General features: G+C 38.7%; 1 protein-coding gene across 1 annotated transcript; it reads left to right on the forward strand.

The window, feature by feature from the left end:
• The first annotated feature begins 1,021 nt into the window (after positions 1–1,021).
• On the forward strand, positions 1,022–12,426 carry HS3ST1 (heparan sulfate-glucosamine 3-sulfotransferase 1). The gene is made up of 2 exons (XM_071555225.1): positions 1,022–1,241; positions 9,772–12,426. The coding sequence occupies exon 2, from the start codon at positions 9,900–9,902 to the stop codon at positions 10,857–10,859; it is 960 nt and encodes a 319-aa protein (XP_071411326.1). The 5' UTR covers positions 1,022–1,241; positions 9,772–9,899; the 3' UTR covers positions 10,860–12,426.
• The last annotated feature ends 10,007 nt before the right edge of the window (positions 12,427–22,433 follow it).

The following is a 22,433-nucleotide window of genomic DNA, read 5'->3' on the forward strand; positions in this document are numbered from 1 at the left end:
CCTAAATCAATTTAAGCACGTGCCATTGAAGAACAGCAGTTCTCAAAGCAAGATCATGAGCAAGCAACTATTCTTTCCAAGCAAAGCTATAGAAGTAAAAATAGAGAAAAGAAGTAAAACTTTGAAACAGAAGTTACTTCTTTAGGCAAACAATATTAAGACTTGTGTACAACCAGTGCTAGTTGATCTAGTTGATCTTCTTTGGGAATACCCCACCTCTATCAGATCTGTCAGATTGCATAGAACTGATAAAAATCATTTGAGAAATTAATTCCTCAATTCTTCCACCAGGCCTACATTTTACTCACAGTAAACTTCAAGAGTTCAGCTGTTGAAATAATGGTGCAGTATGCTAATACTGGTTTTAATGCATCTTGTCTTGAAAAATACCCACATTTCAGTTAATTGTAACACAGACCTATTTCAATAAATTAACCCCGTGACTTAAAATTGCAGAAGGCATTTTCCTCCCTCCTCTTAGGAAGCTGCATTTCTGTCATTCTAGTCATCCATTCTAAATTCAACTAGCTGAAAGCATTTCAGGGGAAATAAAAAATTAAAAAAATAGAAATCAGGGCCACCTTGTAAAGTCCCAAGAAAATAAACAAGAAGCAGGAGAAGTAAATACACACACCATCAGTCTGCTATTCATGAGACCTAGCATGAGTGTTATTTTCGTAGGCACAGGAAGTAGGCAATCGAAGGAGTTGGACTCCTTGATCCGGGTGGGTCCTGTCCAACTCAGAATATTCTGTGATGATACGGGGGGTGGGGAAGGGCGTGCTTTCTGCGGATAGCCGTGTTTCCCAGGCCTGCAACATTATGTGGGTAAACTACTATGTTGGCACACACGTGCGTGTGCACAGAAGCACACGCACACTCGCGGCTGCCCCTCATCCCACCGCCCCGCTGCCCGCCCCCTGGCGCTGCGCGCACCGGGCAGGGCTCCGAGCAGCGGGGCGGGCGATTCTCGGCGTGACGCGACGCGGGGCGGGGCCGTACAAACCAGCCGGCGCCAGGCGCCAGGCACCAGGCTCCGGCTGCGGCGCTGACGGGCGGGCGAGGCGGGCGACAGCGGGCGCTCCATCGCTCGCCCGATCCCCTGCTCGCCCGATCCCCCGCTCGCCCGATCCCCGCTTGCCGCTGCCGGGCGCGCTTCCCCCGTCTCCGCCACCGCCGGCACCCGCGGGCGCCCATGGAAGAGCGGGGCGAGCGCTGCCCCACGGCCCCGCGCTCCGGCGGTGAGTGACGCGCGGTAGTGCTCGGGTGCTGCCCTGCGCAGCCCGGGAAGTTTTTGGGGTGGGAGCGGGTGGATGGGCTCTGCCGCCCCGCGGGGTGCACGGGCGCTGGCACCCGGCGCTGCCGCTCGCCCGGCACCTGCTGGCGGCAGGTGGGAGCCCCGCGCCGGCGGGAGGGGAGCGCCGCACCGCGCAGCGCCCTGCGGGTCTGGGGAGCGCGGCTGTCCAACCGTGCTGTGCCGCTGAGCCGCCCCCAGCCCCGGGAGGGACGCGCGGCGCTGCTACACGACCCCGTACTCACCGAGTCGGGCTCTGGGAGCCAGCGCTGTCGCGGGGGAAAGGAGAGAAAGAAGGCTAGAAAAAGCAAAGTGGTCGGCATTACCTGGCCAGGTGTGGCCCCCGAGGCACTTTTTCTGCACCTTTACCCTGTGGCTAAATGATAGGCACACGTAAGGGCAGAGTGGCAGAGCTGTGGAAGCGGGGTGCCAGGGTGCGAGGCTCCTACCCGACGGGAACGCACTTGGAAAAGCTCCGCTGAGCATCTTTGATCTGTTCCCACGGCTGAAGGCTGGAGCCGGCTGGATGCAGCGTGCTGAACTGGAACCTGGCGGGCTGCATAGGGCTGGAGGGACAGTGGGCTTTGGAGGTTGACAAGAGGGCACAAAGCCTTAGCTCCGGCTCATTTCTGTTATGAAGGACTGGCTTCCTAGGATAGTGTACAGGGAAGGCTTGGTTGCTGCAGTTCTCAGTGTGCTTTCCAGGGATAAAGGCGTGTGCAGCTCAAATCTTTTGGGGGTAAAAGGATTCGAGAGGGAACGGTGGCAGCCCCCATCTGGAAGAGTTCTGATTTGGTTTCGTCTTTCAGCTAGACATTCAAAAGATGAGGAAAGGGAACATAGCTAAGTACGGGCTTTTCAATCACCTCAGTTGACTGAGAATTAAAGTGTATGATTCTCCTTCCTCTCTATGTTAGTGCAGTAGGTTGAGGGCTTTCCCTGTTTCAAAACTATTCCTCTTTGGATACTGAGGTGGAAAAAAAATGTCTGGGAAGTTCTAGGAATACCGTGCTTGAATGATTTGGGTATAGAATGTCTGCAGGGAGCATCTTTCTGGCAGGGAAGATCCATTCATTGCCCATTGCCACTGAGAGCCTCTGCAGTATATATGGCAAGTGGAACATGAGTGGAACGGGTTCAATTTGGTGCATGCCCATGTATTGTCTGGCTATCAAACTTACTTTGTAAGTATAGATATAAAAACTGTTACAATTTCCAGCTTCTAGCATTTCTTGCACTCTCGAACAAGTGCATTTCCCACACTGCTCAGAAACGAGAACATCTCAGTCACTGACATCAACTTCAGCTATGTCTTGCACATCCACTGTTTTGGTACCCACCCAGTTTTGGGGGGTTTTTTTCCTATTTGGAAAATGCAGAGGTTTTTGATATTACATAGCCAAATGAATGCCTCTGGTAGGTCAGCAGCAAGATTATGCATCTGAAGCAAAGCCAGCTACTACAGTTGAGAGACACTAATTTAACAGAGCAAATTCCAACCCCAGCATTGCCAGGGTCCCATCTGTGTCCCTCCTCTTGTCAGGATACTACCTTGGTTATTGTGAACTAGCTATATGTTTACACAGACATTACAAAAAAACAGAGTGGGTGGAAAACTGTTTTCCCATATATGCAACATATATAGATACATACAACTCTTCTGCTTTTCATAGAGGGAACAAAAATGTTTTTATTAGTCTGACTAGCCTGGGATCTCTCCCTTCCCTCTAGAAATGCCACCCATAGCTTATCAACTATCAGAGTCCAAAAATATGTCAAAGCTGATGTTTTTCCATGAAAAGTTTTGATAATAAGAAAAAGAAAACTGCAATATGCCAAGGCAGTCCAAGATGGGAGATCCTGCTGGGTCATCTCACTTGTCACTCCAGCACATGAGGGTTCTCTCCAGGTCACTGTGTAGTGCTTTGCTTAGTAAATTGATTGGTTTAGCTAAGTCTAATAAAGTAATGACCTCACCAGTATACACCCTGCTCCAGAGTTATTCTCAAGGCAGGAGCATGGAAGACACAGAAATGTACTTGGAATATGAACTGAAAGATTATTTGGAGGTTTGGGGGGGTTGCTGTTTATTTTGATTTTATTGTTTTAAATATCTTCCTGGTATTTGAAACGGAGCCCACAGCCACAGAAAGTGGTAAGAAATTGCTTGGTAGGGGAAATGAGAAAAAGCTTCTCATCTGTGTTCTCTTTTTTAATATATCCAGTTAAGATGAGCCTTTGTACAGAAAGGGAGACAGACAGGACAGAGCCATCCTTTCACACAGGTTGTTTTCTTGAGGACTGCTTTGATGAATTAGGAAGCAACTCTATTAAAAAACTGTGCAATAGATTCTGCTTCCTAATTAGAATGTGACCCATTTTGCTTGGAAAGTGAGGTGGGGAGTAATCTCTGGACTTTGAATTGAGCATTTGGGTTTATGGGGGGATAGAGAAGGCAGTGGTACAGTGTACCTTCTTTATGAAAAAAATTGAATCCTGACAGTTATTAAAAGTATTGCTAGAAGGTGATAAGGGGATTCCATATTAGCATTCAGTACAAAAAAATTCTGTGCATCCTGAGCTTTTTAAGTTTATTTTTATTCTACTGTAATGTCCCATTTTATTTTTACCTGCATGAGGTTCTCTGAAATCTAGGATATTCTCTCTTCTAAAAAATTTTATGATCTCTTGGCATGAAAGGCTGAAATGGTCCCTTCTGACCTTAAGAAAAAGAGTGATTGTTATATATAACCACAGTCTATTATAAATTTGCTACCTTATTGCTCACACTGGTGCTGAACTCCTTCTTTCGAAGTCATGAACTGGTGGCCTAGCTAATTTGCATAAACTCTATTTATCACAGCAGGTGCAGAAGTACAGCAGATTTCAGCCAAAAGTACTTCCTACCAAGTCAACTTTTCTCAGCTCCTGAAGTTCCCTTGACCAGAAATACATTTTAAAATTCTCTAAGTTTTGAAGTCTTACAGCTGATAGACAGTATATCATCTTATTAACACTTAAATTATCATTAGATTTCTTAACACACTGACTATAAAAGTTGGAAGCATGGTTTAATCTCTACTGGTTGTGCAGCAGTTTTAATACAATTTGGGAAATGTACATAGACAGTATCATCTAGGTACTGTAAGACAGACCTATTATTTCATGTCCCCTCTTAATGCACAAATAGCTGTTTTTTCTATATCACAAGGTTTACGCCCCTAGAGATCTACAGTTTCAGTAGTATGTAGTTTTGTTTAATTTATTATACTTTTCTCTGTAGTGCTCACTAATGCAGGCAATTACTTGTAGTTAATTACTGGTAACTAGAATTCAAATATTTCATTGACACATGTAAAACTTCTGTTAAAATGTTATTAATACCACATGTATGGGGAGTAATGTATGAGGAGGGTATTGTGAGACAGTTCAATATTTTAAAATAACAAGAAAAAACATGTTGCATAAATTATGTTAAATTAAAAAAAAAACCCTCTTTTCTTTCCTGCTCTTGATTGAGCTGTAGTAGGAAGTTTTATATTAACAGGATACAACATGGGACTTGATGAACTCATATAAGCATCTAAGGAATATATCTTATGGTGGATACAGTCTATTCTTAGAGGATAGGAATATCCTGTTCATATCATTGAGTTATTGGAGAAGTTCAAGTACACTGCAACTGATCTAGTCCAGTTTTTTTAAATACATCACCAAATACAAATGTTCACATCACTGATTCTTCATCAGTTTAGAAAGTTGTTTGTAGAGTTGGTTAGCTCAGTTACAGGCATTTTTTTTCCAGTAGAAGAAGCCGGCATAGCAGATGTGTGGGTTGTACTGCTACTTTGAACCAGCAACGTTAATCTTATATTTGCAGTACTGAATGCTCAAATATCTGCAAGGGAGAATACCGTCCACAAACTGTCCTGAGGTTCTATCACATCTGCAAAACTAAATATCGTTTATATGAACCGAATGTCTTACTCAGATTTTCAGCTCTAATCTCCCTCTACAGACAAACTTTAGCAATTGAACTATGGTTCTTATTCAGGCCACAGTCTGGTTTTTTTTAGATGCCTGGGCAGACATATTTCCAGTGAGGGGGTTTCAGTTCTACAAGGAGAAAAGGTGAGGACATTTGAAATTTAACTGGTTCATCCACAGTCCCTAGAGAACCATAAAACAACTTCTCTGTAATGAAAGAGAAGTCATCTGCATGATTATGGAAAGGATGTAGTCCTCCTCCTAGTTACTGTCCTGGTAACTGTGTCTCATTAGCTCTGCTGAACCTCTGTGTTGCTGTGTGCTTTTTTTGGGAAGTATGTCACTGTCAAATCTGCCAGCAGACTCTACCTGATGCCTACTGACTGCCCTACAGACACTCCTTATCTTTCCTGCTACCCACTTGGACAGCTAACTTGAAGGATCTTAAGAAAGTTCGGAGCTAAATCTAACCCCATCCCATTCCCAGCAAAAATTATCCATCCAGGCAAAAAGTACCTTATTTTTTAATGTATACTAAACTAAAAATTGTATATAATATAGATAGTTTAGGCAATGTTATTGAGCAAGGCTGAATATAATGAGACATTAAAATACCTTGGTAATGCAGTAAGAAATAGTTAAAAATCATAAAATAGTGACATGTTTCAAAGAGCACTGTAATATTCTTAAAAGTCAATTAAATATGTCAGCTGTGGCCCTCATATGGTATTTACTGAGAAAAGCTTCCATTTATTTCCAAGTTACCATTACTATTGAAGAGATTTTAGTCATAAAAGCTGATTTGATTGGCAAAGTCCACATGGAATCTTGTTGAATAAACAGGATAGCACATTTTGCTAATTAATTGGAGAAAGCTGAAGAAAAGATTAAGCAAAAGCAATCAGACCTTTGAAAAGTCTTGGTATAATCTTCAAAGCACCATTTAACATAAACTGTGTTTCTTTTACAATTTGCTCATTTACTTGTAGCAAATACAATAGTAATGACTGTCAGTTAAATTTTTTGTACTAATATGGAATACAAAGTCACTAAGTGGAGTCCTGTAGGGTCTGCATGACTTGTGGATGCAGTGAAGAGAATTCTTAAAGCAGAAAAGTAATTTGGCAGAGTGGTTGTTGTAAACTCCTCAGTGCATGCTTATTATTCCTGAAAGAGTTTTTCAGACACACAAATTATAAAGCTATGCATGTTTGCATCCTTTTATATAAACTACTGTAATTCTAGACACCAAACATAAAGCATCAGATCTACATAAAGCATTAAAGAGGACATAAGAGATGAAAGCTGAATGACAACCAATTTATATGCTGCTTTATTCCTGGAGACCACTTTGCCCACGCAACATATGTTTTGTGCTGAATTTAGAGGCACACTCATGTCCATCGTGTTGCATTAGTCTAACACAACAAAATAATTGATCCAAATATCCAGCCTTTGCAGATTGGAAGAAACGAAAAACAATGGAAAGAAAAGGCAGACAAAGCTTTATTGCTTGCAAACAAAACAACAATAGCATATAGGTACTTTAAGTGTCGTAATTACTGATGTGGTTCATTATGAGTGCATAAAGGAAATGCTACAGATACTGTAGCAGTGTTCTGCAGTGGAAGACATGCACCTAGGCACATAGCCGGGGTGGAACGATGAAATTCTGTTTGTCTGAAACAGAAGATATTCCCATGTTATTCTGAGGTTTCATGCTGCAATAGAAAACAGTTGCTTTTGTTTATTTAGAAAAAGCTATCTTCCAAAAAAGTGTTTGAGTTAAGAATGGGAAGATACTGAGGCAGAGCTCCACTGAAGCACAAAAAGTGGTCTGAGATGAGGCCCCAGGTGCCACAACTGCAATATTCCACAAGTCTGATTTCAAAGAGCAATGCCGACCAAAACAAGAATGGAGCTACTGCTAAGAGACACCTTGCTGTGTCTCCTCTCCAAAAGTTCCTGTGCTGTACTCAGCCATTGGAAGGCTTGAATAAAAAAAATAGGCAACTGAGTAGTATGCAAAGGACAAATTATAGAGTCCCAATGAATTGATATATATTTAGGAAAAAAACCCACACATACACAAAGAAACCCCAACCAAGAAAAACAACTTCCTCACCTGAAAGGCCCCAACCCATCAGTATGTTGTTACTAATATCTGAGGCCAGCAGCTCAAAATTAATCTTACCAGAGGCAGTCTATCACAGAGTTTGCCATAGCACATTTCAGCCTGGCTATTAAATAAATAAGAGTTCCTGCCATTAGTCTTTAATGTAACTCCTTTCAGGACAGTTCAGCCTGTTCCTCCCTGGAATCCTATTATGCTTTTCCAGTAAGGTGTTAAGACAACAACTTGGGCTTGCTATTTATGGAGCTAGTGACTTAAAATATACTCCGAAGTAAGTGGCTATTCCTTTAATCTCTGACCTTAAAATTCAACAAGAGTTAATGTTTTGTTGTTCTTATGTATTGAGCTGCCTAGCAGTCACTGATACAATCTGGCTGGCGCTGTGTCGTTTGCTCCCATGGCTGCTGAATATGGTGGCGGCACAGCTCAGGGGGACATGCACCATGAATTTACCTATATCGAATTTTCTTTCACCCAGTGTCTGCCCCCACCACCGTCCACAGTGTGTGGCTAATTAAGATTATTTCTTGTTAAAACTGAAGTAGATTAAGCTAAGATTAACAGGAATGATGAGGACAGGGAAAGAGAGCAGAAGACTAATGACAGCCGAAATGGAACTGTTTCAGCCAGAGAAAACTTAACAGTGGCCAAAATAGGAAAAACAAAAAATTCCTCTACAAAGTTGACTCACATCAGACATCACAGAAAAGCCCAGGGCATAACCTGCCTGAGACAGGGCATGCCCACAAGCTCCAAGCCTGTGGGCATATAGGGAGGGACTCTGACTTCACATCTGTCATGACACTTTACTTCCCTCTCTTCCCAGCCTTGATTTCTGCTTCCTACCAATATCACTGCCTTGTAGCCCTTTAAAAGTGGAAAAAGGGAAAGCACAGAATTGATAATCAGTAGCAAACATCAGGAAGCAGACCTACTCCATTCAGAATGGAGTCATGACCTGTGTAAATGCAAAGCTATCAAACAGAACTTTAGATCCCTTAGAAACACATCATTAGTCCTTGTTGCACTGGGACTTAGCTTATTGTGAAAAAGTCATTAGTTTCTTTTCAGATTCTCTGGAGATTTTCCAAAACCTAGCCCTTGCATTTCCTCAGGTTGTTCATATGTAATTTCGTATTTCAGCCCTTGCTAGCTGGTACAGTACATGCTGTTCCAAGCTTAAAATCATAATTACAGTAACCTACTAAGGCAAAGTAGTCAAGTGCTCAGCCATCGTGGCTTCTACTTCTAAATGGAGTTAGACCACACCAAAGTTATACACCAGCCCTTCACTAAGGGCATAAAGTCTTTGAAAGGCATCTTAATTCAAGAAGCTTGTGTACACAGCCTGCTCATATTGTGACAATCTTAACAACTATACTATGTGTGAGGCTATTAAAATTTCACTTCAAACACTGCATTAAAAACACCCTGACCTTTAAGTGGTGTTCAGTGGTGGTATTTAGGTAGTCTTTTGATAAAGTCTAAAGTTAGTTCTTTGCATCCTGGCAGCTTGCTGGCTAACTTTTGAAATGACCTACAGATGTATCCATTGTGTATTTTCTTTCCTGAGTCAAGACTGGAACCACAACTCTTTTGGTGTTACGTTGATTCAGTCATACTATAGTCTATGGTTTCATTATCTTGCCTTTTGCAGAACCAGCATGCATACCACCTATTTTATCCTTAGAAACCCTAACCACAAAGCAAAAGTTAACTTCTCTTAAAAAGAACATAGAATTTCAACTTTTCTTCAGTCTTCTATTCACCCAGAGCTCTTCTTAACTTCTTCCTAGGAGAATGTCACCTTGTCATGGTTGGGCAGCTCTACCTATGTTGGATGAGCCTTTCTCCCAGGAGCCTCAGCTTCTAAGGTTGCTGTCACATGGTTGTTTGGGAGGCTATAATACTCAGACACCCTACAAGACCCCCAGCTTCCAGGAATCTCTTTTGGTTCAGTTCACAACTTCTCCTTTTTATGTTGTTTTTTTTTTTTTCTAAGATAAACCTATTCTTGTAGATTTAAAAAAAACACAGCACCTTTAATTCTCTTGTGGTTGTGGTTTAACTCCAAGGAAATCAGATTTTTAAAAAGATAAATAACATTCTGGATGAATCTTGAGTGCAAGAGAAAGTTACATAATGTTCATGTCTCCTAGTGACTGGAAGTCATTTTCTCATTGCATTGTTATGCCTGTCTGTTAAAACATTTCATTACACCAAGTTATCTGTGAGCCTAGAGTTGGGAAAGCTGAAAAAGTTTGTTCAGTTGTGAAAAGCAAAAGATATTTGCGGCATGGTTTTAGCAGTGATATGTCTGAATAATGTGCTTTTCTTTTTCTTTTCCCTCTGCCAGCAAAGTTTTTGTTTGAGAAATACACCTTCAGTCAGCAAAACAAAAACAACTCTTAAAGGTTGTTCTCCGTGGAAATTGCTGTATGCCCTATTACCTGCTTGAGTGAAACCAGACTAAGAACTTCTGTCATGGCAGCTTTTCTGCTGGGAGCTGTGTTTCTTATTGTTCAACCTCAGATAGTGCCTTCCAGACCAGCTATAAATTTAAATGCTGAGACTTCTCAGTCTGTTCAGAAAGAGCTTTTAAAGAAAACATCTCAGAAAAATGACTTCAAGGAAAACATTCATTCTAATGGATCATGTCAGCAACTGCCACAGACTATTATTATTGGAGTGAGAAAAGGTGGAACAAGAGCTTTGTTAGAGATGTTGAGTCTCCATCCAGATATTGCAGCAGCAGAAAGTGAAGTTCACTTCTTTGACTGGGAAGATCATTACAGAAATGGATTGCAGTGGTATATTAATCAAATGCCATTCTCCTATTCTCATCAGATAACCGTGGAAAAAACTCCAGCATATTTCACGTCACCTAAAGTGCCTGAAAGAGTTTATAACATGAACCAATCAATGAGACTACTCCTTATTTTAAGAGATCCAAGTGAGAGAGTGCTATCAGATTACACCCAAGTGTTCTACAATCACATGCAGAAGCACAAGCCGTATCCATCCATCGAACAATTCCTGATTAAAGATGGTGAACTCAATGTGGACTACAAGGCAATAAACAGAAGCTTGTATTACATTCACATGCAGAACTGGCTGAAGTATTTTCCTCTTGATCATATCCACATTGTAGATGGGGATAAACTAATCAAAGATCCCTTCCCAGAAATAGAAAAAGTAGAGAGATTTTTGAAGTTATCACCACAGATAAATGCTTCAAACTTTTATTTCAATAAAACTAAAGGTTTCTACTGCCTGAGGGACAGTGGTAGAGAGCGCTGTTTACATGAGTCAAAAGGACGAGCGCACCCACAAGTAGATACCCGATTACTTGAGAAACTGCATGAATATTTCCATGAACCCAACAAAAAATTTTTTGAGCTTGTGGGCAGGACATTTGACTGGCACTCTTTTGTGTCAAGTTAGTGGTAAGCTTCAGAAACTATGCTCCAGTGTACAGTTAGAAAAATTAAAAAGGGCATTTAAGCTATAATTTATTTGTAAAATCCATAAATACTTCTGTACAGTATTAGATTCACAATTGCCACATATACTAGCTATATTTTTCTACTTGTTAAATTTAAAAGCATTTTGTATTGTTTTTCATGGTTGTTGACATTGTGTATGATGTGTCTATATGAAGAAACTAAATTATTTCATTGCAAAAGATGCTCTCTTGAGAATGTGTTGTCTTTTTAATAAATAAGAAATTAATTTCAACAGAGCCTTGCTGAATTATTTGAATACTTTGGCCTTCCCAGACTATTCTGGATTTTTTGCTCTAATAGCTAATGAATATGCTAAACTTTGCATTTCCATTTTTCTTGCTTTAAAGTGTGGTTTAATGATTTATTTTTTGTTTGAAAATGTTGTAGTTAACAAAATCTTCCACCCTGCTTTATAAAATTATTTCCTGATAAATTAGTGGTACTTACAAGTGTTGACATGCACACCCAAATGACAATGGAAGTCTCTGTGTCATATGACATATTAACTGCTATACTTACCTTTGTATTTACTGTTATATCAAATTCTTTGGCAGTACAGTGCAGGTTTCATGGCAGATTTTCAAAGATTCTGTGGGGATTGGCTCATAAAATCCAATTAGCTGTAGAAATATGGTCAGCCTGAAAACTTACTACAGTCTCTGAATGTATATATACTGCATAAAGAAGTAGGGTTGAGAGAATTTAAGCAATATAGGGACTTTTTCAAGGCTGGTTAAGACTGTTCCTGCATTTTGTAGCATATTTATGCTTTGCCATCACTGAAAATGAACACATACACGAGAAAAATTAGTTGGTCTACATTCCAGTAAGCATTAACTTAATTCATATTAATATTATCACACTTGCAGCCCACTTAAGGTTGTTTTCTATGAGTTGAACAGTTGCTTCATGAACTGAAAATTGCCTATGAACTACTGTTTGTTTAATCTGCTTCCAAGAACCTTTATGCCAAGCCTTGATTAGACAAGTGTTGTGGGATTGACCCAAATTCTAGGAACTTTTCTTGTTTTCCTTCTAGTAAAAATGGAAGTTAGAACACTGGTAAAAATTGCATCTGTCCTTATATACAGTGGTTATGATTTCTTGTTGACCATCAGTTTCTGGAATTAGAGTTAATCCTGTTTCCTCATGAAGCTTTCTACAATACTTTCATTCTGAGGTCCTAATTTTCGTTTTATGATCTTGAGTTTAGTTGTCAAATGTGCAGTGGCAACACCCAGTAAATTTGATTTTGTAGCTGATTGTTACAATCCTTTATAAAATTTAAATGTAGACTTATTAATTTTTTCTGGTGATCTGGTGCAAACTTGGGCACTATGACAAGGTATCATCTGGATGCAAATATCCTATATTATGCCTCTTGCATGAAAATTTGCAGGTGCTGCCCCTCTCTTCTCCCACTCGTTGTGCTCCTGCCCAAGCTGGTTTCAACCTCGGAGAGGTTGGTAATGTTTTATAAAGTAGACCTTTGACAAAAGCCTATGATGAAATGGTATCATACTCAATAAAATATTTTCTGAATTTCATTTCTGCTTTCTCTTTTGTTCATCAGTTTGTAGTATGGAAGACCAGATTTAGGATTCCACTTCAGTTTAGATTCCAGTTAAGAGTTACTTAATAACTTGGCTGTAGCCTAGTTATCCAATTGGAAAACAGTTGTTTACTACCGGGTTGTGCCTGAGTGGTTCACTGCCAACCCAAACTATACAAGGAGAGAAAGTTTCTGGTGGTAATAATGTCAAATATTACATGAAGCAGATGCCAAAAATAACACAATTATAGTACCATCATGCTTCTATTAAAGTTTTAGAAAGAAGAAATGGGGATTGTGTGTAATCTTGAGGCTTATTTGGTGTTGTATTTTTTTTTCTACGTTTATTATCCCATTTCCTTCATAATGTGGTCTCTGAAGGAGCCAGATGGACCAAACAGGTTTTGGCCCAGAAAAAAGGCTTCCCACCTTAGTGTAGACCTGCCTTCACTAGTGTCTCCCTGCAGTCTTAGACTAGTCTCATACATTCACCAACCTTTTGCTGGGAAAGAAAAAATACTATCAGGGCATGTGACCAGAAACCAGAGGAATACAGGAAGGCAGGATTGCTGCAAGTCCACCTGTAGCAGGTGATACAGGGCAGGGCACCGTAGGGCATCACTGTTGAATTGGGAATGTCCAAACAATATTGACAGCTACTTTTAGTGTGTAGTGCTACTTGATACCAGTGTCACTTACCAGGACACATTTCCTCCCAGTCAATATGGCTTGTCTCTGTGGAAAAGATAAGTACAGCATGAACCGTTGGATCACTATTACTGTTTTAGTGCTGGGAACTCATAGAATGTTCTCTGCAGAATCCAGAGGTGAAGTGACCACTTCAGGAGTACATCCTGAAGCAGAAAGTCACATGACTCTTGTTCTAAGTTCAAACAGGTCCAGAGAAAGTATATATATCATGCCAAATGCTTCCACTTCATAAAAGGATGACAGCATTGTACACTATCTTATCCTGGAGGCTGCACAACTAGATATCTGGTAGCTATGATGGTGAAGAACAATAAATCACACCCACACTAATAATAATGCTAATATTTACCTGCCATATATGCCTTAAATTCAAGAGCTACATTTCTCAAAATTATTCTGAGTATGAATGTTCAGTTTAACAAGAGCAAGATTCATTTTCCTCATGTGCATTCTGTACTTAAATATATTTGCTAGGCCATTTCTAAAGAAGTGCTATACAACAAAAGCCATCAGAAGAAAGTGAAGAGAGAATGAAAGAAAGAGACTGAAGCACATTCCAGTTGGGACTGTAAAAATTAATAGTGAGCTTTGAAGTCATGCTATATCAATTCATAAAAGAGAAAAAAGTTCCTGAAAATACCTTTCCAGTATTATACAATACAGGTATTTATTTCTGTAAAACTCTAATATCTCAGGTCTAAAGTACAACAGCTTGGGTGTTGCTCAAGAGACCTGTTTCCTCGGGGCAGCTAGCCAAGTCTGTAATCACTCTTGAAAATACAAATATAAAACTTTATGAGAATTCAATATCCAACTCAAAGCCTGGCACTCCCCTTGAGTACAAGAAAAAATTCCAGTCAAATAATTAACCAGGGTGGCACTGCAGGACTGTCTTGCTCTTTGCGTCACAACACAGATTAGTGTGAGACTTTGAAAGCCAGATATTTTACCTTCAGAGGACAAAGATTAAACTATAGTGATTATCCCATGGCCATTGCTGGAAGATTATGGAAAGGGAGAAAACCACAAGAGTTACTGCTTCACCAAGAGTACTCCTACATCTACTGTTGGTGCTGTATGATCTTGTTACATGTGCTTTGCTCTTCCTTGTTCCTTTATCCTGCTGTTACAGGTGAAATAACATCTACTGTGCTTGAATAAATCAACATTGTTTTGAAACACATCAGAAAAAAAATCTGTCCACTTTTAAATCTTGGTACATTCATTGATGAGTGTGTGAAACTTACCACCACAGAATATTTTAGATGAAAACTTTGTTAGTCTGGTTCTTAAAGCTGATCATTTTGTATTTCTTTGTCTGATGCCATTATGAAAGTCAGGTCAAATTCAAAGCCAGGATTCTCATTCCCTATTGTTATCCACACAGATTTCAAATGTCTAAAGAGAAATTAAATGGGGTACAGCATATTTCAATGTATCTTTCTTCAGCGTTATCTATCAAGTTTGACCAGATATTTAAGAAAATTCACACATTTACTCCATAAGTAAGAGGCTGTACATCAAAACTACTTCTCAGAGGAATATTCCTTCTCCTTTCTCTTTTTAGAAGCCTGTGACTTGACAGTCCTAATTTAGCTCACATTGTGAATGAAATTTTGCAGGAGTATGTTAGTAGATGTTCTCTAATACAGTAACAAAGCAATAAAACGTACAATAAGGCAAAAGCATTAAACTAAACTAAAATATGTCAATAAGATACATTGAACCTGGTACTATGTTGAAATAGTTGCACGTATGAGCCCCTACAGCTGTAACATCATTTTCTCATTGTTGATCCAGTAACTTTTATTTGTATGACTCTTCCTAAATGCCCAGTTGAGCTGGAAAGATTGTATGTTCTCTGTTAATTCCTTCAGTTTTGTGATTGATTTGAAAGGAAGTTACAGATGGAAGCCCTGCAAATATCTTATGAGAGAAAATAACTTTTATTAATATTTTGCTTACAAAACATAAATGAAATCACATTTATGTTTCCTAGAATATTATCAAAAGAGAATAGTACTCTTTTCCTGCAAAAAACCCCACCCACAGTAAATTTTCTACTTAAGTACCGCACAACATTTAATGCAGTTTTTAACTTAATAGTGCAATAAACTCAACAGTGATGCTGCAGATTTTAAATGCCTATGAAATATGCAAGTCAGAATGGGGAGCAGCTGGATGCATCTGGTCTCATTGGTCTGAGAAAATTCTTTTTTAAATGGTAAGACACATGAAATTTTTGGCTTGGAGATCACTTTGTGTTGTCTGTGGAAGCAATGCCTTCAGTTAACTTCCAAGTCAATAGTCCTGTCATCATCTTTATACTTGATATTGACATAATTCTCTGCCAAAACACATTTTAAGAGCCAAATCCCAGATAGCAGGTGCATAAAGGATCCCTTAGTATAAAAAAAAAATTGTAATAAAACTCAGATACATAGCTTCAATTACAAAGGCACATTGCCTCGCACAAAGGACTCTTCTGAAATGAATGGCAAAATTCTTTTCTTAATTTGGATGAGGGTTACAGAAACAGGAATGTGTATACATTCACAGAAAACAGATTAACAACTAACATGTGCTCTCCTTTGTTTTTAATCAATCAGTGAACAGTATTGCAACAATAAAGATCAAGTCAGCTTTCAGAACCCAACACAGTTCAGTCCAGATAAAACTCAATTAAAAAGGGAAGAGTTCTTGCAGTGTTTCTTATACCAAAAAGACTTCTCAGAGTATCTCCTATTACTTAGATTTATGTAATTCCTCTTTCCTCTCCCATATGTTGCTATATCCCATCTGCCCTATTAATTATTACGATGTCACTCTATAATAAAATAGATTAATTATCTGATGGTGTTTTTATAGAATACTACTCAAATGAATTAGAAATCACAGCATTATGGGGTTCAAAACATTTTGTATATGTTTACTCTGGTATATTTTAAACTTTAATTGAATAAAATTCAGCTTATTTTGTCCATGTCATTGCATTACAGGAGGACTTATTATCACATGTGAGTAGTTATCTAATGATAAATTATATTTTATAAATAGAAATGTATAATCAAAGTAACATTTTTCTTGTTGCTAGAATAGCAGCTATGTTATTGGTAATATTATGTATTCATAATACAAATGGTAGCAGTATTTTTTCAAGCAACAGAAGCAGTCTGAGAACTATTCTCTTAGTACATGTAGGAACAGGATCTCTCTTTCCTTTGTGACCTTGTGTAAAGTGCAAAGAGCAGGATGTTCCCTAGTCAGTTGACAATAGTTTGCTGAAGTTTTGCTAAATCAAAGGTATCAAAAGTGTGCATGTTCCAGAAGCAAAGGAATTGAAACCATACTATGTCTTGCTTATTTTAATGTCTTATTATTTTCTTGCCAAATATATGTTCCTGTGCAAGGCAAATAATAGAGGGAAAAAAGGACACATGCTGCAGAAACAGAGCATTTAGTCCATTTTCACTGACTCACTGGCTGGGACCAGGGCTAGACAACCACATGAATAGAGGAGGATTCTGGAAGTGGATAGTAAGGGAACACTGAATACAGGGGAACATCTTACCATAACTTCATTCTCTATGTTCACATCCTTACATATAAGGAACAAGCACTAGCAGGAAAAACAGTTTCTTTCCCAGTTCTTGTCTGTGCCACCCAAACAGAAAAAGCATCCAAATCCATCTGAGTGTCAGTTGATTCCTGTGCCTTAAGGCTTTTTACAAGTCAGTGCAGTATAATGCAGTTAGAATTATTATTCACCTAAACGTCTAATTTTCCCTTTCTTGTTTTTAAAATTTTACTACATTTTCCATCTGCTACAAATAAAAGGGTTTGATGAATAAATTATTTACAGCCTGAAGGACAAGAAGAGTTCATATGAAACATTTTGCAGACAGGAGACATGTAAAAGAGGATATTTTCTGGTGGAAAAAAATGCATCTGTGGACCCGTTGGTTTCTTGCTGACTAAGCCAAATGGATATGATACTACTTTTGGCATCTTCGTTATTCTTGTGTGGGCTTAAGTCATATGAATTCCATAAGATATTTATTACTGAATAAATCTCTATATTGAATATCATGCATATAAAGTTTTATGATGTTGGCATTACTTTTCTAAGTTAATTATTTAATATCAAATGGTATTAAAATCCTAGTGCCATTTTTTCACACTTAATAAACTCGAGTCTGCTAGTGCTCAGACATTCATAAACTGGGGGGCAGGAGTGGGGGAACTGGAAGTTGAACTGCCTCTAATTCTCCTTTTTGTGACTCTCAGAAGAACTCTTTTTCTATAGCCTTCTGAAAAAAAAGTTAAATTTCAAGCATGATAAGTAAAGGAAAGGATTTGCTATCTCTTGCAAAGAGACCAATGCATGAAAAATGGATTTTAGCAAGTGAGTTAACTGTTCATGATATTGAACAGAGATTGACAGCCCATGAGAGTGAAAAGGAGACCTTCCTTGTTCTCAGAGCAGGGTAATATGGATGTCAGTAGGGACTTCAAGCGATCTCATAAGTTTCCTCCACCTTAACACAAACACAAGACATTTACTGTCTCTCATCTGTCACCAAAAGATGTTTTTAATTCTCTTTGTTCCAGATTACTAGCCTTGAACTGGCCTGTTTAGCTGTGAGTATACTAGAAGTAACAATTTAAACATAAACAAAGTGGCTTAGTAGAAGCAGTTCGCTGCTCCACCTACATAACTGCTTGCCTTATAAAGAGTTATGCTGAACCAGTTGGGAGGACAATGTGCCCAGTGCAGACAGAAGGAACACATAACACTGATATTGCTGCTAAACTCTTCATTACCTTATTCAGCAGACAGCTTTGGCATTGTTCCTACTAACTGAAGGATCTCAGCTCTTTAAAATTGCGTCCATTTCTTTGGCATCCAGGCCATCATCTCTTCTGTTTGATTATCTAGTAATAACTACTTGCTGGGGAATTATGCCCCTAAATTTCGTATTTCCCAAACCAGTAATTCAGAATGTGATTTCAGCAAATACAAGCCGTAGTTGAACACTCAGAGATACTGCTTATTCTGGCCAAAGCTGGTTAGAGCTGTGCCAGAACAGGAGTGAATTCGGCTGAAAAGGAACCCAAACAAAACCTGTTTTTTCAGCTGCATCATGTCCCTGGTTTGGGTCATCAGACAGTTCGGCAAACAGAAGATTCCCTGAGCAGACCTGAATATGAGATAACATTTCATTCCAATACTGCCACCAAAAATTAGCCCATTCAACTACAGACATCTTCTGGTATTACAGCACCTGAAGATATTTGTACCGTCTATTTTTACTGTCTTAGGATTTGTATAGCTTTGTGGGTGGTTATCCTGTGAATTGGCTAAGGGAACTGATGCATCTTTTTATACATTTGCTTTAAAGCACTGGTCATTCAAAGAGGACTAGAGAAGTGTCATGCTGTGGCCATTGTAGAGGTTGATAAAAATGTTTCCATGGAACAGTATGTGCTTCACACCACAGCCCTTGTATGTGCATTTCAGTGTGACCTATCTTCACCCACTGAATCTTCTAGTTCAGACCAACCTGTGAACTGATAAATGCTTTTGATAAAACATTTAAATTGAGTGAATGCCTAAAGCTCATTTTCACTTCTTGATTGATGTTAGACATAATAGTGTTCAAACACTCTAAGTGAAGAGGAGAGGATGGTAAATGACCACCAAACCTGTCTGTGAGGACACTGCAACAGGGGAAGTGTAGAATTCCCCATAGATCTCAAAATGCTCATCTGTCAGGGGGTTTTGTTTTCCTTTCAATTTTTCCCTTCCCATTCAATCCTTACTTCTTTATCTGTCTGCCAGCAAGGGGTGGAGGGTCTAAGATAATTCCTGGTTTTGAAGGAGACACTTTGAGTACCATCCTTAGCCAATTTTACAAGGAATCTGTGTCTCACCTTTGTATTTAAAATCGAATATGTGATGGGTAGAACAAACCAGAAAAAGAATGACAAAAAAAATTCTTTCCTGTTCTAAAAGATTATACAGTTATTGATCACTTTTAACCAAAGTCCTAATAATTGGGAAAATCTTTTTTCTAATAGACAGTATTGTTATCTTGTTCTGCCCTGAGATGCACTGATTAAAGCTGGTGTCCTTCATACAATCATCTGAGGAAAGGGAGACAATGCTATAGGTCCACAGACATAAACTATAATATTTTTTAAGATATCTAGAAATGTAGAAGGTTAACCTTGGGCATTTTCAAAAGTACTGTATTCCTTGTAGCAGCTTGAATAGTGCAGCTCTGATAGCCTCCTGAAGGCTTTGTGAATCTTGTCTAGGGAAACGGGCTCTACCTTTCAGAAAAAAAGCAAAGCAAAGCAAACCAAAAAAACTCCAAGGCAAATTAAAAAACAAAAAAAACCCAAACAAACAAAAAACAAACAAAACCCAAAACAAACCAACAAACCCCACAAAACAACAGCAGACAAAAACAAACCCTAAATCAAGAATTTCACAACGAGAGGAAAAACATACATTTTAAATACCTGAAAGCTGAAGAGATGAAAATAAGATCATCTCATCTTTAAAGGCCCTAAAGACCATTTCAGTGAAGGTAGAATCATTTTTCTGTTGTGCCTTCTCTAGTGATAATTTCCCTATAACTTAGTTAACTTTTTCTGGAGTCTTGCTTTCTTTCTCCATAGGTTAAAAAAAAAAAAAGAACTATCCAGAGGGCAAGAGAGACCTACCTCATCTCTACTTTCTATGGAACAATTGCTGTCATATTGCAGGAACTTAGCATTATAGCAAGTGAAACAATGGAACAAACTCAAATAACGAAGTAAAATGCACAAAGATTAGACATGCACCACACTTTTCCAGATGGCAGACCAAACTCTGAAAATAAATTAATACAGGTTCATTAAAGCCTACGTGCTTGGATATCATACACTTTTTATCTTTGGAAAAGAGGTGAAGAAAAAAAATTTATCTGTATTTGTTCCATAATCTTTCTGCACTTCTGAAATTATGTAAAGAACTTTATCAAAATGAAACTAAATTCTTCCCTCTCTGGTCCCAGAAAAGAATAACAAGGTTATTTAGCCATCCTTCTTAAACTAGCCAAACAGTATGGCAGAAAAAAAGTATCTTTAAAATTCCAAGCAGAGTTGGATACAGCCACATCTCTTTCAAAGAACAAGAAATCATGTAGAAATTAGCTACACTCAAAGCATTAATGAAAACAACTCATGTCTCGTAAAATCCCCTCCACTCAAATAAGCCCAATTCGTTTCTGAATTACTCCCTGTCAATCCAATGGATGGTATGTAAACTTGTCTTGTGCAGACTTGACTTGTTGACTCTTTTACAGAGTTAGTTTAAAACCATGCCTGCTGTACATGTTTTAATGCATGGCAGTCAATAATCTGCTAACTTGATACGTGGCCTTACAATTTATCTGAAAACAGACAATGAAGTTAAATGCAGAAGAAGGATGAAGACAGTCCCAATTACAGTTCATTGATAGTGTATTCTGCATCTCAAACTAAAGATTTGTAGTGGATCAAGTTATTTTGCTTTTATATCCCTAGAAAATTCCACTGTTACCCATATTTTGACACCTGTAACTCAAGTATAAGAGACAGAATGAAAACAGATTTTTCTTCTGGCTTTCTTGGCTCTTGTCTAGCAGTAAAGAAGTTACCAGCCTTTTTTGCCTTTTCTAGTATATTTAGTGAATGCCTTATGAAAAGGAAATGCTAGTTTCCTTCTCTCCATTTTGTACTTCAAAACAAAACAAAAAGAATATGCAGAAGTTGTTACTGAGGCAAATGCCAAGTTGCTCATGCAGGCAAGATATGCAAAGAAGATAAAGCAGACAAGTGCAGGTCAGTTCACGAGATGCGAACTATGAGTGCAGTCATCATTCCTTTGAAAGGCACTAGTTAATCATCTCCTAACAATCAAGCCTCCACAGATAATCAAGAAAAAGCTATACCTTCCCATCTCACTGTCCTGGCTAAAATGCTAGTTTGAAAAGCAGAGAAAGCCACAGCCACTGCCTTGTATTGAATGAAACATGTCTGAAGGATTGTGCTGATCTGATAGAGAGCTCTCTCACACAATGGGCATGGTAAACAAAGAAAAGCTTTTGGAAATTACAAAGCAAGGCCATGGCTACACTCTAGATCATGTGTCCTCGTGGGAGCACATGATGGTATTGGCAAATATAGGTTAGCTCAAGGGGAAAAGGGGAAAGTTAACACAAACTTCAGAACTGGTCATTAGTAGCTATCCTCCAACAAACTGACATTTTAATTCATTCCTTTCTTGTGATGACTTTATTGACTGCATAACTCAGTAGAGGTTTTGTCTCAAAATCATGGGAATAAAGTCTCATTGAGACATGGTGGTGCTGTTCGTACTGACTGTGTGTGTGTAAAGGTCACTTGTCTTGCTTGTCCTATGGGGGGAAAAAAGATTCATGAAAGAAAATGTAGCTTTAGGTGAACCTTGGTGTCACTGGATAAGGGTTATTTTGCCCTGCTTCTGTAGAAGTCATGAAAAGAGGAAGAAACTAACAGGCAGGAAGAAAAAAGTGCTGCAGCAATGAGGTCAATGACTCCTAGATTTATAGATTTAGCTAAGTTCTAAAGATAGAACTACACTCTTTTCTAGTAAACACAACAAAACCAGCAAAATAATATGTAAAATATAGCAATATATAATGTTCTTTAATAAAATAATAAACTGCTAAAAGGATCAAATTTTCAATATTTTTGAAGTGCCGATACAGACTTTTCATTTGCAGGATGTAAAAACATTCCTTTAAATCACTGAGGGTAATTGAACATATCTGTCTGTAGACTGTTTGCTCTGCTGTGGATTAAATATGGGAAATGTAAATTGCCATTCTATTGTTAATGGTTCCATAAAATAAACAAAGCCTTACTCTGATTAACTTTTGTAGGTGAGTATCAGAATGAAAGTTAATTTCTCACCTAAATAAACTGGTATCAAATAATTTAAAAATTTATACACTTGTTAGCAAGATGTACCTCATGGCTTCTTTCAAGAGGTGTGAAATGCAACGTGTCATACCTTTTACAGTACTGTCTGCAAAATTACATTCTTTTGCTGTTCTCCCTGGTTGGCTGTAAAAATCATGTACAGGATTTAAACAATGTCTAAATATCCTTCACAACATTACTTCAGATGTCCAGATAACAAAAACCTTAACAGCTTTACCTGCAAAATAACTCATG

Source organism: Pithys albifrons, chromosome 5 (assembly GCF_047495875.1).
Source record: "Pithys albifrons albifrons isolate INPA30051 chromosome 5, PitAlb_v1, whole genome shotgun sequence".
NCBI classification, from domain to species: Eukaryota; Metazoa; Chordata; class Aves; order Passeriformes; family Thamnophilidae; genus Pithys; species Pithys albifrons.

What these genes read in the sequence shown, in the direction of transcription:
- HS3ST1 (XM_071555225.1), top strand. Translation starts at nt 9,900, where the DNA reads ATGGCAGCTTTTCTGCTGGGAGCTGTGTTTCTTATTGTTCAACCTCAG.